The sequence below is a fragment of the Entamoeba invadens genome (assembly GCF_000330505.1).
Source record: "Entamoeba invadens IP1 unplaced genomic scaffold scaff_1105074725601, whole genome shotgun sequence".
NCBI classification, from domain to species: Eukaryota; Evosea; order Mastigamoebida; family Endamoebidae; genus Entamoeba; species Entamoeba invadens.
This window is the reverse complement of record NW_004191847.1, coordinates 197,909-212,262: the sequence shown is the minus strand read 5'-3', so window position 1 is coordinate 212,262 and position 14,354 is coordinate 197,909. Positions and strand designations below refer to the sequence as shown.

The following is a 14,354-nucleotide window of genomic DNA, read 5'->3' as shown; positions in this document are numbered from 1 at the left end:
TTCTTAAAATAGTTTTCATTTATTGATTTGATTGGATGGTTTCAGGTATAAATTGATAAAAGTTATATCATTTCGTATATAGGTTTCAAAATGTTATAATTCCAAACTTTTCAACCCTAAATACTTATCATCTAATTCGTGTTTGGATGTATTTTGCTAATACAAAACATAAAGAATTGTTATTTATCAATTGATATTAAACCACACTATAAATAAAAAAATGCTTATACCTTTTCTTTTTTAGTAAGAGTAATCACACAATAATAATGGATATAAAAGAGTGTTTAAAAAGTTGTATATAAGTCTTTAGTAAAATTTTTAGAACAATAATCCTGTAATAATAAATAATTTAATCGAATAGAACATTCATAATTTAACATAATTTTATTGGGTTTACATCAGTTTTTAATAATTGTTCCCGAATTTGAACTAAATAAAAAAACAATTTTGTTCAATCATTTTTTCAAAAACTATTAAAATATAAATGATGATTTCTAAATTACGCTTAAAAACCCAAACTACTTTAAAAATCAGAAAAGATGAACTTAAAACATTTATTGATGAACTGGGAAACAGTTACCCATTCTTTAATTTCAAAGGGTAAAGGTGATGGGTGTTCCATTCTAACTCTTAGTGGTGAAATTATATATCAAAATAACATGAAAATGACGCAGGAAGAGTCTAAAATTATAATAAATTGTATGACTACTTTTGACTTTATAGAAATAACAAAGAATGGTATTTATCTTGGAGGGACTAAATATTCTTTTCTTAATTCAAACCCAGAAGATCTTTCTGTTCATTTGAGGAGCACATATGGTGGAGTAAATATAATCAAAACAGAAAAATATATACTTGTTGGTCATTACTCGAGTGTCAATGAATTTGGCACCAACTCAAATGAACTTTTTGCACTTAAAAAGATGCTCGACATTAATAATTAAATTTTATTTGTTCTTTTGGTTGAATATATAGATATTAAAAATATCTGAAATATAAAGGATTCGAAGCATCTCTAATGGTATTCTATAATTATATAACCGAAGAACTTGTAATTTAATATGCCTCTTTTACTTGTTTTATTATTAACTCAAGCACTTTCCTTCACCTCTCAAGAATTTGAACAATGGCGTGTATCTCACCATAAATCGTACACCAACAAAGCAGAGTATCTTTATCGTCTCGCCGTCTTCTTAGACAACAAGAGATACGTCACTCAACAAAACAAAATGACTCAACGTGTCGAATTAAATATATTCAGTGATATGACCAATGAGGAATACATCAAAACGCACTTCGGCGCACCAATTCAAGTGTCTCCAATCGAAACAGTGAATGATATGAAAGAAGAGGACGTCTCCGATTCTTCAAGTTCCGTAGAACCACTCCCCGTCGCTGTTGATTATACTCCTTTAATGCAACCAATTGGAGACCAAAAAGATTGTGCTTGTGGATATGCCTTTTGTACCACTGCTGTCATGGAAGTCCGTGCTCTCACCGACTTGGGAATCACTGAGAACCTCAGTGAGCAACAGATCCTCAATTGTGATCCATACGACAACAGTTGCCACGGCGGGCATCCCAAGAATTGTATGCACTATATCAGCGAATACGTCGGCTTGACTTCCGAAGAGAAAATCCCATACACGGGTATTCCAGTCAACTGCGACTTAACTATTGACGGCGATGTCTCGGTATACAGCGCAAAGACTTTATTAAGAGGGGAAGACATCTTACAAAGAGAAGTTGCTAAGACGGGACCAGTCGCGGTGATGATCGACGCAACACAGCAGTCGTTCCAATTATTAGCGAGAGGGGTGATCTACGAAGAGCCAAATTGTCACAAGATGTTATTGAATCATTGTGTTGCAATAGCTGGATATGGCGTTACAGATGATGGTGTTGAGTATTGGATCGGTAGAAACTCTTTTGGGACTCAATGGGGTGACGATGGGTATTTTAGAATTCGACGAAACACAGGGGAGTGTGGACTTGGGTATGACTCGACTGAGCCAAGAAGTATGATCCGAGTGCATGCCTAATACTATACTAATCTAGTTCTTTAGTTATTCTTATTCTATCTTGTAATTAATTAACGAGTTTGTTTTTATATCATTTTCAATACAAAAGAGTGTTTAATTAACGACTTAATTGAATTGTTACTTAACAAAATAGAACACAAGTTTTGTCCCTTACTTAAAACCATTAAGTATAGTAAAAAACAAGTAAAAAGAATAGTTACCAGATACTACCAAGTTGTGGTGATGTTGTTAACTTATTCATATCAATAATAATAAAATGAAAAAGTATTAGGTAAAATGGCTTTAAAACACATCAAAACAAGACCAAAAAAAGTGAGAGGAACAATAAAAAAAGAACGACGAAATCTCACACGAATTTGATCAAATGATGATAATCCTAATACTTTTGTTCACTCATGTCATATCACAAAACTATGACGATCTTTTGATTTATTCAACACTGGACGGGTCGTTGACCGCACGAAGAATGATCGACGGAGCGCTGGTCTGGCAAACGAAATCATCAGACACATTACTCTCGTCGTCATTCACGGGGTCGACACTGTACATTCCGTCGATCGACACGACGCGAACACTCTTTGTGACAGACAAACAACACGCAAAACTCCGTCGGCTCAAATTTAAAGTCGACGAAATCTATCGCTCGTCGCCAACTCTAATAGAAAATGGGATGATCTTCTGTACGAAAGAGTCTTCTGTGTTTTCGGTCGACGCAAAATTGGGGGCGATCACACACTTCCGCTCGACTTCGGGAAATTTGCCGTTTTCGAGAAATGAGTTTAAGATCAAAGCGATTGACCCTTTGAGTGGTATTGAACTGTGGAACATGACAATTGGGGAGTATAAGACTGTCGGAGAGATCACACAGAAGATCGATACAAAACACAAGTTAGTGCTCAACCCGTTGACATTACATATGCAAATGTATGAATATGGCGAGGACGTGTGGAACAGAAAGGTGAACTCTTCTGATATTAGAAACGCGTTTTACTATGACTCCGAGAATGATGAGATATCAGAAATCGAAGTCATGTTCGTGACGTTGTCGAATGATGTGGTGGTCAATGTCTTTAATGGCTGCTTCTACGCAATTGTCCCTTTTTCTAATAACAACTACGACAACGTCGATGTGATCGATAATACTCAGAATGTCCACGCTACTCGACTCCTCATCGCACCACCTACTAATACACAATCAAGTGACGATAATGATGTGTTGGAGAGATATAACGAGGACGACATGGTCTGTATCAACAAATATGAGACTTTTCCTGTAGCATTACCCGAAGGAGGGATACTCGTCGTCGACAAGGGCAATATTATCGACTTCGACGAGAAGTCGTGGGACAATATTGAACAGCCGAAGGACGCGTTTCCGTCATACCCTTCTTCAATAGTACATGACAATACCGTCCCCAAACTCCCAACGAAGACCAACCCAAAAAGATACCTCATCTTTTTCTTACTCGTTTTCATCGTCATTTTGATAGCCATTTTATTCGTCGTTATTGCGTCGAAGAACACGAATGTCCCCCTCGAAGTTTCAACTAAGCAGTTGGGCACGGGGAGTCTTGGAACAATTGTCTTCGAAGGTCGATTTAATGGGAAACAAGTTGCTGTGAAGCGACTTGTGAAAGAGTTTTATTCCATCGCACAACACGAAATTGATATCTTCAACGAGACAGAAGAATTTCCAAATCTTGTGAGGTACTACACGAGTTACACTGATCGCAATTTCATCTACTTAGCACTGACGTACTGCACTTGCACGTTAGAGGAACACGTGAATACGTTACAATATGGCAAAAGTCCATTACTCACCGATCACACAATTTTGCTGATGAAGGGATGTGCCCGTGGAGTCTATTACCTTCACAAGTTAGGTATTGTCCATCGTGATTTAAAGCCGCAGAATGTCTTAATAGATACCAAAGGAGACGTTCGTATCACTGATTTTGGGTTGGCTAAGAAGGTTGGAGATGCTTCGTTCACGTGTTCCCATGGTGGGAGTGCTGGGTGGCAAGCCCCCGAAGCCATTCGAGGGGAGCGTCTCACGTCCAAAGTTGATATCTTCAATTTGGGGTGTTTGTTCTACTTCATTGCGTTAAAGAGACATCCCTTTGGGGAGTTAATAGATCGTCCGAAGAATGTGATGCAAGGCAAAGTCGAGACAATATACCCGGATGACTCGAATATCCACCAGAACGAATTCACAATGACTCTTGCACTCTTAACACGAACAGATCCCAAAAATAGACCAACCGCTGAAGTCGTGTTGTCACTGCCCCTCTTCTGGGACTGTAACAAAAAGCTTCACTTTATTCGATGCGCGTCGGACAAATTCGAGGTCGACCCCTCCCTTATTATTACGCGAGAATTGGACAACTCCGGAATCGGAATACGATGGAACCAAGTGATCGACCCAATGCTTCTCGAGTCACTAAACAAATTCAGGAAGTACGACTTTAATAGAACCAGAGACTTACTCAGAGCTATTCGAAATAAAAGTCACCACTATTTCAATCTCCCCATCGACGAACAAAACTTGTTTGGAGAATACCCCGATGGACTCTATAAGTATTTCCACGACCGTTTCCCGACACTCTTGGTATTGGTATATAACGTAGTGCTCAAGTTTTACCCAGACGAACTGATCTTCAAGGAGTTCTTCATGTACCAAATGAATTGAAAGAACGTTGGATATTAGAGTTTTAGTACTTTGGTGTGACTTTGGTGTGTGGAAGTGTTTTTAATGTTGTTCAAGAGAAGTAATTCATTCAAATCAAATAAGACTGAAATGGTTCACTGAGTTTGATTTTGCATCTCCTTTGATGGAATAATTGGTATAGTTTTTTTATAGCTTAAATAGTTCTTTGTATTGATCTATATGTATTTAAGGTATAATATAAACTATTATATTTTTTAATACAGTTTTTTGAAGAATACCGTTGGAAAGTTTTTTTTTCAACAAAATAAACAAAAAATGTATTATACAAGAAATAAAACTGTTATTAATTAATAGGTTCGAAAATAGAAACAAATAACCATATAATATAATAAAATAAATTATAATTAATAATAATTAAAAATAAAAATGACAACAATCTTTGTCAGAATCAAAGAAGATAAGAGCGAGAATTTTGACTAAAAAATCATAATAAACACATGTCCATATGGTATATAGACACTACAATTCAGGCGAGTGTTTCCATTATATCCAATGTTGTGTTCCGGACTATTCAAGCGATCATAGTGATGTCGGTGGTTGTCCTCGAGATCCCCGTGATGACATCTCCGCAGACGTTAATGATATTCTTCTGGTCATTCTGTAAGTCACTCATTCTCTTCGTCACAGTCCTAGTCTGTCTTCCATCGATGCGAATATGCGTTGTGTTCGACTTAGTGGAGAAGATCACACATCTCTACCTCTCCATCATGATCACAATTTTGACCTTTGGTCTCAACAATGTGTATCTTCTCAAGTCGGTGATGATTTTCATGTCCATTTTCGACTTGTGGTGCTTCCTCACCTCTGCAATGAAGAACACCGAGATGTTCTCGCTTTTCAACGAATTCGCGCTTAATGACGATGACGAAGAAACCTGTGTGTTTTCTTTCTCCTTCCCATTAATTCCATTCAATTCCGTTCCAAAATTCCATTACAAAGAGTTTGTGTCGTATTTTTGAGTTATTAGTTATGTTAATAGTATGAATGAATAAGTCTATAACATTGACAAAAAGGTGCCCCATATGTATGCAACCGTTCTTATCAAAACAACCCGTCAAGCTTCTTCCGTGCGGGCATTATTTCCACGGCGAGTGCGTCGACTCATGGACGCATGAGCACGACATCTGTCCATTATGCAAAGTGTGTTTAAGTTAGTGTTTATTAGCGGTCGTGTTCGACGACAAGAAACACATCGAATTCAAGCAAACAGTAACTTGATAAATAAACGAGTTAAATCAGGAGGGCTTTGATATAACCCGGAGTGTCTTGGTCTTGGATGTGCTTCGAGGTGAATCTGAGTGTGTCGAGCAAGCTTTTTGTGTTGTCCGCGACCTCGTCATCTTCTTGTCCGTAGTTCTTTAATTGCATGATGCACTCCTTGACGTGGATTGGTGTTTTCTTGTGGAAACTTCCAAGGGTTGAGATGATGTCGTTCAAGATGATACTTCCCGTCATGACTCTCAAACAGAACAAATTGGTCAGAGTATTCTCGAATGTTCCAGCAGTCACCATGTCGTTACAGACATTTGCCAAAGTGCAGAGTATGCCAGAGATATTCCCCTTGACCAAATCGTCGGCGTTTTTAGTGAAATCGTTGACAGCGTCTGTCAACACCTTCATCATAGGAGATGAGTAAGCGAAGAACATGGACATTTTGTTTGCCGTCTCGTCTTTAATGGTGATCTCGTAGTCCTTCTTCACACTTTTCATACGATTCAAAGTACGTCGGTAATACGAGAAGTCGTTCTGTATAGAAGAGTTCCCCAACTTCTTGTTATCGAATTGAAGGACAAAGTCCAAGACCAACCCGACTTGTTTTGAGAGTGCTTGGTATTTCTGAAGAGATGCTTTAGCCTCTTCCTTTGACAAGACTTGGAGTATTTGAATGAATTTTTCCTCTACGAATTATTGTGCAATTACGATGAAAATATCGGTGAAAATAACTTTAAGGTATCTTGAAATCACTCAAAAATGGGGGACAAAACAAACTCAGTTCGTTTGAGAATTCGAAGAAGGTATGAAGTGTGTCGACGCGTGGGATTAAAGCCTTCCAACACTCTTCTTCATTCTCTTGCGAGACTTGTGAGATAGCTTTCCTGATCAGTTCTTCACATCCTTTATATGCGGTGATCTGCGTTAAGATGTTCGCAGACTTTTTAAGGCATTCCTCGACCTTTGTGTACAGGTCTTGTTCTTCTGCTGTCGGTTGTACATGGTCAAAGTCGATAATAATTTTCTCGCCCTTTTCTCCTCCTTGGAACAAACTCAGAATCGCTCCCATTTTCTTTCTTTACTGGGTTTTAAGTTCTTGCCATCTCCTATTTTTGTTTTGTATTTTTGTTTTTTTTCTCCCTCCCACATCTTCCCGCAGTTTTTTGTCTTTTCTTCCTTTCAATTCAACTCCCTTTGACTTCTTTTCATTCGCCATTACTTTGAGGATGTCTTTTCTTGTTTCTATCAATACTATTATTTTTACTATGCAATGTACTATTCTTCATTTTGAAATAATTTGCTAAAAAAAGATAAAACTACAAAAATATTTCTCGAAATTTGATGTTTTTGCCTTAAAAAGTTTTGGTTGAGTTAGTGAGTTGGAAAATTATTAAATGATTTTTATATTATTTTATAATATTATAATATTACAATAAATAATATTATTATTATTCTATTTTTCTTATACAGCAAACTATAATCATTACTATTTTCGATTTAACAAATATATAATTGTTTTATAGTATAATTATTATTTACTGTTAATTCCACACTTATTCATAAAACGTCCATTATAAAACCAATAACATTATTACAATTGAAAAACACAAAGTCACCACCAAGAACTGAGTAATAAATAACCTAAAATGAAAACCCTGTGAACTAAGAACGTCACAGGCATGACTAAGGGAACAAGCTGCAGAGGAACCCGCCACAACAAAACCCATATTTTGTGCAAGAGATGTGGCAACAGAGCATGGCATTTACAAAAACAGAGATGTGCGTCCTGTGGCTATCCTGACCCACAAATGAGAAGATATAACTGGGGGTACAAAGCACTTAGAAGAAGAACACAAGGAACCGGAAGAATGAGAAACTTGAAGGTCACCCTTAAGAAAACTATCAAGGCCTAATTGTTTCCCTTTTCAATTGATCTGATTCGTTTTATCGTTGCGTTACTATCGATTATACCCTCCTGGGTTCTTTCATTTCGCTGTTTCCTCTTATATCGTTCCATTGATTATATATAGTAAAATTATTATAAAAAATATAGTACCATAGAGATTACTCTCTTCTATTGGTTCATAATTCAAACTTTTTCTTTAATTTCATTTGTCTAACTTATTATATTATAAATATATTATAAATATAATAGTATTGTATTATAAAGACAAATACCATATTTATAACAAAATTAACTATATCTATAACTATATACCTTTACGATTATAATTAATTAATTAATTAATAAAAAAAAACTATTTTAGTATAGTATATGAGAAATAATTAGAGAAATGACATAAAAAGCTATTCAAATAACCATCCAATCACTTCTTTGTTGGTTTGAAGACGACGAAGTGTCCCATCAAGTTGTCGTCGAAGCGGATCACCGCGCCGGTGTTCTCATAAGTCTCCATGTAGTTTGGGCACGAAAATACCGTCACCACTTTTTTGTTAAGGGAGAACTTGTACCCGTCGACGTTTTGATGAGCGCGGAGTATCACCTCGAAGCCGTTCTTCATTAAAAAGTCATCACAGACGTCTTGTCCATACACACAGCCCATCCCACGTTCACTTTTCATCCAACCGTTGATGTCGAGGTCATTAGGGTCTGACCACACCAAATCGCAGAGGAAGCCGCTGTTTGGGATTTTGAAAGGCTTTTTGGTTTGTTCGATTTGTTCGAGAGAATTGAGCGACGGGGAGATGCCGCCGTGGACACAAAACACCTTTTCTTTGATAATCGCGCACAAGGGAAGATAATCGAAAACGGCTTGAAACGCGTCGAAGACTTTGCTTTGCTCGTCTTTGAACTTCTGACACTCCGAGTAAAAGCCGTGGAGGAGCGAGACGTATTCCGTCTCGTGGTTTCCGCGAATCAAATAGACGTGTTTGGGGTATTTCATTTTCAATAAGAACAGAAGCGTAACCACCTCGACGCCATAATGGCCACGATCGATGTAATCCCCTAAGAACAGAAACGTCGTGTTTGGCGGGTATTGAACTGTTTCAAAGATTCGGAGTAAGTCATAGAATTGTCCGTGTAAATCGCCCACAACTGTTATCGGCGTGTTCAGGCGTAACACCGTCGGTTCTAATGAAAAGGTGTGAATCGCATCGGAACAGACTTCTCTACATGTAATTCTTTTATTCCTTTTAACTCGCTCTATTAGAGTTAGACTAGATGTGCCAAATGCTTTCTAGTCACTTAGAAAAGGGTAACAAACAGGAGAACAGAAACGTCCAGTGGAAGTGTGAAACCCTTCGTACAGTTCCTGTACCCAATCAATTCGTCTAGAAGACTGTTATATTTGAACGCAGATGACATTAAAGTTTTCTTTGTTCTCACTTTGTTCCTTTGTAGTTCATTATTAATTCATTTCTAGTTAATAACTAGTAGATTCATTTAATTTGATTTATTAATTACAAATAATAGTATTCTAATTAGTATTTCTATCTAGAATATTTGTTATTTGTTTTTGAGTGGTTTAATTCTAGTTCATTTATAATTTATTAATAGAACTATACAATCTATTACTAGTATAGTTTGCATAAAGAACTAATGGTAATCATAAGTTACAATTTATCTTCATCTACACCATATAACAGTGGCATCTTGTCTTGCATCTTCTCTTTACTATTTTCCTTAAACTCTTCCACCTCATCCTGACTAGGCAATCTCTCCTTTAAGACTCTTTTAGATATTTTTGTGATAGCAATTGCTGTGATAGTGTATAACACAACACCAGCAAATAAGTACCAGCATCCATCCGTTAACACAGCCTTCACTTCAAAACACGTTTCATGGCCTTCAATGTATTTTTCTTCGCCAAAGAACTTCGCGATGATGCCATCGAGACTCATATCTGATTTTCCTATAGGCGCACCACACATGGGCTCGACCATGAACTCCGCAAACTGTGATAACTCCACCACTGCTGCAATGACAGAAATTATGAAGACATCAATACACGACCAAGCATACAGAATTTCACACGTGTTGAAGACCCAATTTTGAAATTTTCTATTGAATGGGAAGATCCACAACAATAACATAACGATCAAGTGCACCATAGGGAGTGCTACAATAGTGATAAAGTAAGTCACTTGAATAAATCTGACAACAAAACTGTTCGGTTCTCTACACGCCGACGGCAAATCGACGCCCAAGTCCATCACAGAGAAATCTCTATGTTGCGAGAAGTCGAGTAAATCCAGTGCCCACCCCGCAAGTCCATAGAAGTCAAATGAAAACGAGTTGATGAAAAAGCCTGTGACTATCAGTCCGATGCTTCCCAATATCATCAGAATCATAACTATTCGTGTAGCAAAGAATGTTGTATACATCATCAGTGGTCGATATAATTTCGCTTTAGAGCCATAGTTATCATAAGGGTGACTCATCATTTGGTTGTGAATGAACACCATGAAGTGCGAGAGAACTAATGAGACTAAAGTACCCAGTAAGAGTGTAGTAAACCCGTACTCAGGATCAACATAAAGTTGAATGGAAATGTGCTCAGAGACATTCTCGGGGTGGTGAATAGGAAGGGGAACATCAAAATAAAAGGCCATAATCATTAAAGTCATGACATACGAGTCCAAAAATGACCACTTGCCCAACCTAAGTTGTTAAAAACAAAGTTTATTTTAACACTATTATCACTGTTATTTTTGCCATAAACAATCACTAAGATTGTATTTTAAAATAATTGATCGCGTATCAAAAAAGACAGAACAAACGCATCCAAGACACTAAGTATACCTCCACGAATACTTGGTTTTAATATACTGGCTGGAGTGAACCAGCTGAATAACAAGAAAATGAGTTTGGTGTAAGGCCATATCCCAGAAAACACAAGAATTAATATAGAGAGAGGGTAAACCCCAGCAGTCCACATATCTCTGACACTGTCGACCAACCCAAATGTCGACACAGGCATTTGGATTTCATTATTCCCTCCAAACAAGATGTACGCATGTACAGTTGCTCCAATTCCTGTATTGGACGTTATAAAGATCCCAATATTAAAGAAGATAATGATTGGGACTATAACTCGAACTAAAATCGTAATGCGAGAGTCTAAAAAGAGACTAGAACCTTCAGGATCTGTTCGAGAAAATTGAGAAAAGAACCATCCAGGGAAATGTAACATTTTCTTCCATATACTTTTCTTCGTTTTGTGCTTAATCAAGTCGACTTTGTCCTCTGAAGTGTCTGTTGAAAAGGAATCTGTGTACGATTCTTGTGCTACAGTGTTTAACTCTGCTTGGACCTTTTCAGTCTTCATTTTGACTTCAGCGCTGTGTTGTGATCTTCTTTTCTTCACTAACACCATCAACGCAATGCCACAGAACATCGCACTCAACACACAAGCTACAATCAAACACAATACAACAACACTGGGCTTATACCCCAACACTATTTCATCTTCAATGGTCTTGCAATCAGTCCCAACAACCTTTTCAATTTCTTGATTTGTGTAGTTTGTCGCCAATTCATTGACCAACCCATTAATAAGAGCTGGAATGGCTTCTTTATAGTTATAGAGAAAGACCTCCACAATCGAGTTAATGATTTGTTGAATGCCATCTTCTAAATACGCCGAGGCGGCTGTCAATTTTATCACATCAAGACTCGTGTTGAATATGAAGATGGGTACCCCCGTGCCTTCTTCTAACAAGGCCAACCAGCAGTTTCCATTCATACACATCGAATTGCTATAATTATTGAATTTGCCTTGTTGCATCGCAACTTGCAGTCTTCCTTCCATATAGTTCTTTGACACTTTTAAATAAAAATTGGCCTCTTCGTGCAACTTTTTACCGCCAGTGCTCACACTCGGCGACTCCGCAGTCGCATTAATAGAGAACGTCATGGAGATTTCTAAGTCTTGTAAGCCCGAAGCTAACTTCATTTGGTAGTCGCACTTCTTTTCTTCAGAACACATATTACCTTCACTGACGTTTTCTACACTTTCTGAACTGTTTGAAGAACCACTTGATGTTTCATTTGCCGCGTTTGAGATATTCACTTGTACGTCTCTGAGCGGTTCGAAAAAGTTCAAGTTATTCCACGTGTTCAACCCCGAGACATTCAAAAATGTCAGAGCGAAGTCTATAGTCCCATTGATGTCAGGGATATACAATCCAGACATGTTTAACGCAGATATGATTTTGTCTGTTAACAAAGGGAATGTGTCCTCTTCCTTTCCACCTGCTACAAGAGACCCCGTCTCTTTAGTAAATCTATTAATTAAATTGTTAATGCCGAGTGATGTATTTCCACCTAATAGTTCCGTAGTTGCCCATGATAACATGTCGAACATTGAGTTCTTTGTTATATTAACCAATTCGTTCTCTTTTAAAGTGAATGGGATGTCTAAGGGGTGAGTGTTATTGATATACTTTTCAATGTAGTTGGTATTCACGTTGATAAAGAATGCGTCCAATTGAGTCTTCAAGAGATTGTTGATCTTATCGATGTTCGAGTTGACAATCAACTGCAAGAAGTTCTTAACAATAGCTATGAAGAAGTCCCCCAACCCTAATACTATAGAGTCCCCCACAGAACAGTCCGTACACTTCAAATCTATCTTAGCAGACCATACATTTAAGTCTATGGATATAGACGGGATGACTCCCTTGACAAGGTTGTACCCCATATAATTGTATGTCTCAAACCCCAACGTGAACGTCAAAGAACAATCTTTCAAACTAAGTGACATGTACCCAATTTCCTTATTCTTACTTTCTTTAACTATTGGACCTTTCCCATATAAAGTGTGTAAGGAAACGTGCGCAGTGAACTTGGAAGGCTTCGCAGGGTCATCAACAGAACCACTGATGGTGTTAACTTCCATCCCATTGAATGTGATATTTGGGATATTATATCCCATCGTAGACATTTTACCTTCCATATCAACAGTGAAGGAAAGACCTTCTATAAAGCAATTGAAGTCACAGTAATCATCTTGCGCATGTACTATTGTTAATAATAAAATGAAGAATAGGACCATTGGTATGAGTTAATGAGAGGTTTTAAGTTCATCATATTAATCAGGAGCAGATTTTTGAAAAGTACAATCAGCAATATTTCGTATTTTTTTGTGCCTGTCACTCTCTTCCTTGCCTATCAAGTAAACATTCAATAATGTAATAATGTTTTTGGCTGGTTTATTGGTATATTTTCGGGAATTTTTAATACAAAAATTCTTTTGTTCATATTTTTTGAATTATTTTTGTGGTAAAAAGAGTATAACCACAGTAAAAATTTTGCTCATTTTCAATTTGAAATTTTGGTCTTTTTGAACAGTTAATTATCCTTTTCAATTGAACGATTTTGATATTTTGAATTTTTTGTATTTAAACTCATGAACATTCACTTTAGCTTTTAAATTCCAAAATTTCAGAAACAAAAACGACGAAAATTCATTTTTCAATTAATTTGCAAATAAAGTGACTTCCCAAGGTGTGCAAGTTAGTTTAAGGGTGTGCAAGTTAAGGTATAGTTCATTTATAATTTTTTTATTAAAAAAATAGAATCATTAATTTTTTGAAATTTTGAAAAAAAAAGATTATTTTTAGTTTAATTATTAATTATAATTTCGAAGTTATTACTAAATTATACTTTAACTTGCACACCTTGTGACGTTGCAATTTTTAACTTTCACACTTCGAATACAATTAATTAAGCAACAATTTCGGGAAAGCGACCCAATGGAAATTATCGAAGGACCAGTTCTGGACAACAGTACACATCGATTTGTAACAATGAACTGCACCTTTTAAACAGACTATTTGTTATTGTTTGCTATAAAATGGCACAGAGAAAAACATAATGTTTATCATACTTCTTCTTGTCGCCTTGAATTACGCTAACACAAGAGACATCGACATTTATTCACGTTCTTGAAACAAAACAGTTTTTACATTAAACACATAGACAAACCATTACCCAATTTTTATAATTTAATTTGCTTTTTGTAGTTTATTAATTCAAGTATTAAAGGGTTGTGTGTTTTTTGAAACAATTTGGAAACGAATAACATTTTTTAATAAAATGTTTTTCAACTAAAATTTAGTCTTGCACTCCCTTTCCCTGTATAAAAGACTAATAATTTTAACTTGCACACCTTGGGGAAGTCACTTTAGTTAAAATTTTTATTTATAGCAAATCAACTAAAAAATTAACAAAATGTTATTTAAAATGTTTTATTGTTTATAACAAAAAATCAGACACAAAGTTATCCTCAATCATATTCAGAGTCTAACATTGGATAAGTCATCATGTTAACTATTTTCTCAAGAAAATACATTTTATTCATTAATTATATATTTTTAATAATTTCAATTCTTTTATCAAAATACGA

General features: G+C 36.4%; 5 protein-coding genes across 5 annotated transcripts; 2 read left to right on the top strand and 3 right to left on the bottom strand.

Moving 5' to 3' along the window:
* Positions 1–1,061: 1,061 nt before the first annotated feature.
* Positions 1,062–4,731, top strand: EIN_327480 (hypothetical protein; the record flags this gene model as incomplete). The annotated part of the gene is made up of 3 exons (XM_004185399.1): positions 1,062–2,019; positions 2,101–2,261; positions 2,377–4,731. 3 exons carry the CDS (start codon positions 1,062–1,064, stop codon positions 4,729–4,731), a joined length of 3,474 nt encoding a protein of 1,157 aa, XP_004185447.1.
* Positions 4,732–5,207: 476 nt separating this feature from the next.
* Positions 5,208–5,925, top strand: EIN_327470 (hypothetical protein; the record flags this gene model as incomplete). The annotated part of the gene is made up of 2 exons (XM_004185398.1): positions 5,208–5,710; positions 5,784–5,925. 2 exons carry the CDS (start codon positions 5,208–5,210, stop codon positions 5,923–5,925), a joined length of 645 nt encoding a protein of 214 aa, XP_004185446.1.
* A 75-nt stretch (positions 5,926–6,000) lies between these two features.
* Positions 6,001–7,051, bottom strand: EIN_327460 (hypothetical protein; the record flags this gene model as incomplete). Its single annotated transcript, XM_004185397.1, has 2 exons — positions 6,001–6,668; positions 6,760–7,051. The coding sequence occupies 2 exons, from the start codon at positions 7,049–7,051 to the stop codon at positions 6,001–6,003; spliced, it is 960 nt and encodes a 319-aa protein (XP_004185445.1).
* A 1,258-nt stretch (positions 7,052–8,309) lies between these two features.
* On the bottom strand, positions 8,310–9,310 carry EIN_327450 (serine/threonine protein phosphatase PP1-2, putative; the record flags this gene model as incomplete). The annotated part of the gene is made up of 2 exons (XM_004185396.1): positions 8,310–9,182; positions 9,206–9,310. 2 exons carry the CDS (start codon positions 9,308–9,310, stop codon positions 8,310–8,312), a joined length of 978 nt encoding a protein of 325 aa, XP_004185444.1.
* Positions 9,311–9,558: 248 nt separating this feature from the next.
* Positions 9,559–13,001, bottom strand: EIN_327440 (hypothetical protein; the record flags this gene model as incomplete). Its single annotated transcript, XM_004185395.1, has 2 exons — positions 9,559–10,606; positions 10,726–13,001. The coding sequence occupies 2 exons, from the start codon at positions 12,999–13,001 to the stop codon at positions 9,559–9,561; spliced, it is 3,324 nt and encodes a 1,107-aa protein (XP_004185443.1).
* Between the last annotated feature and the right edge of the window lie 1,353 nt (positions 13,002–14,354).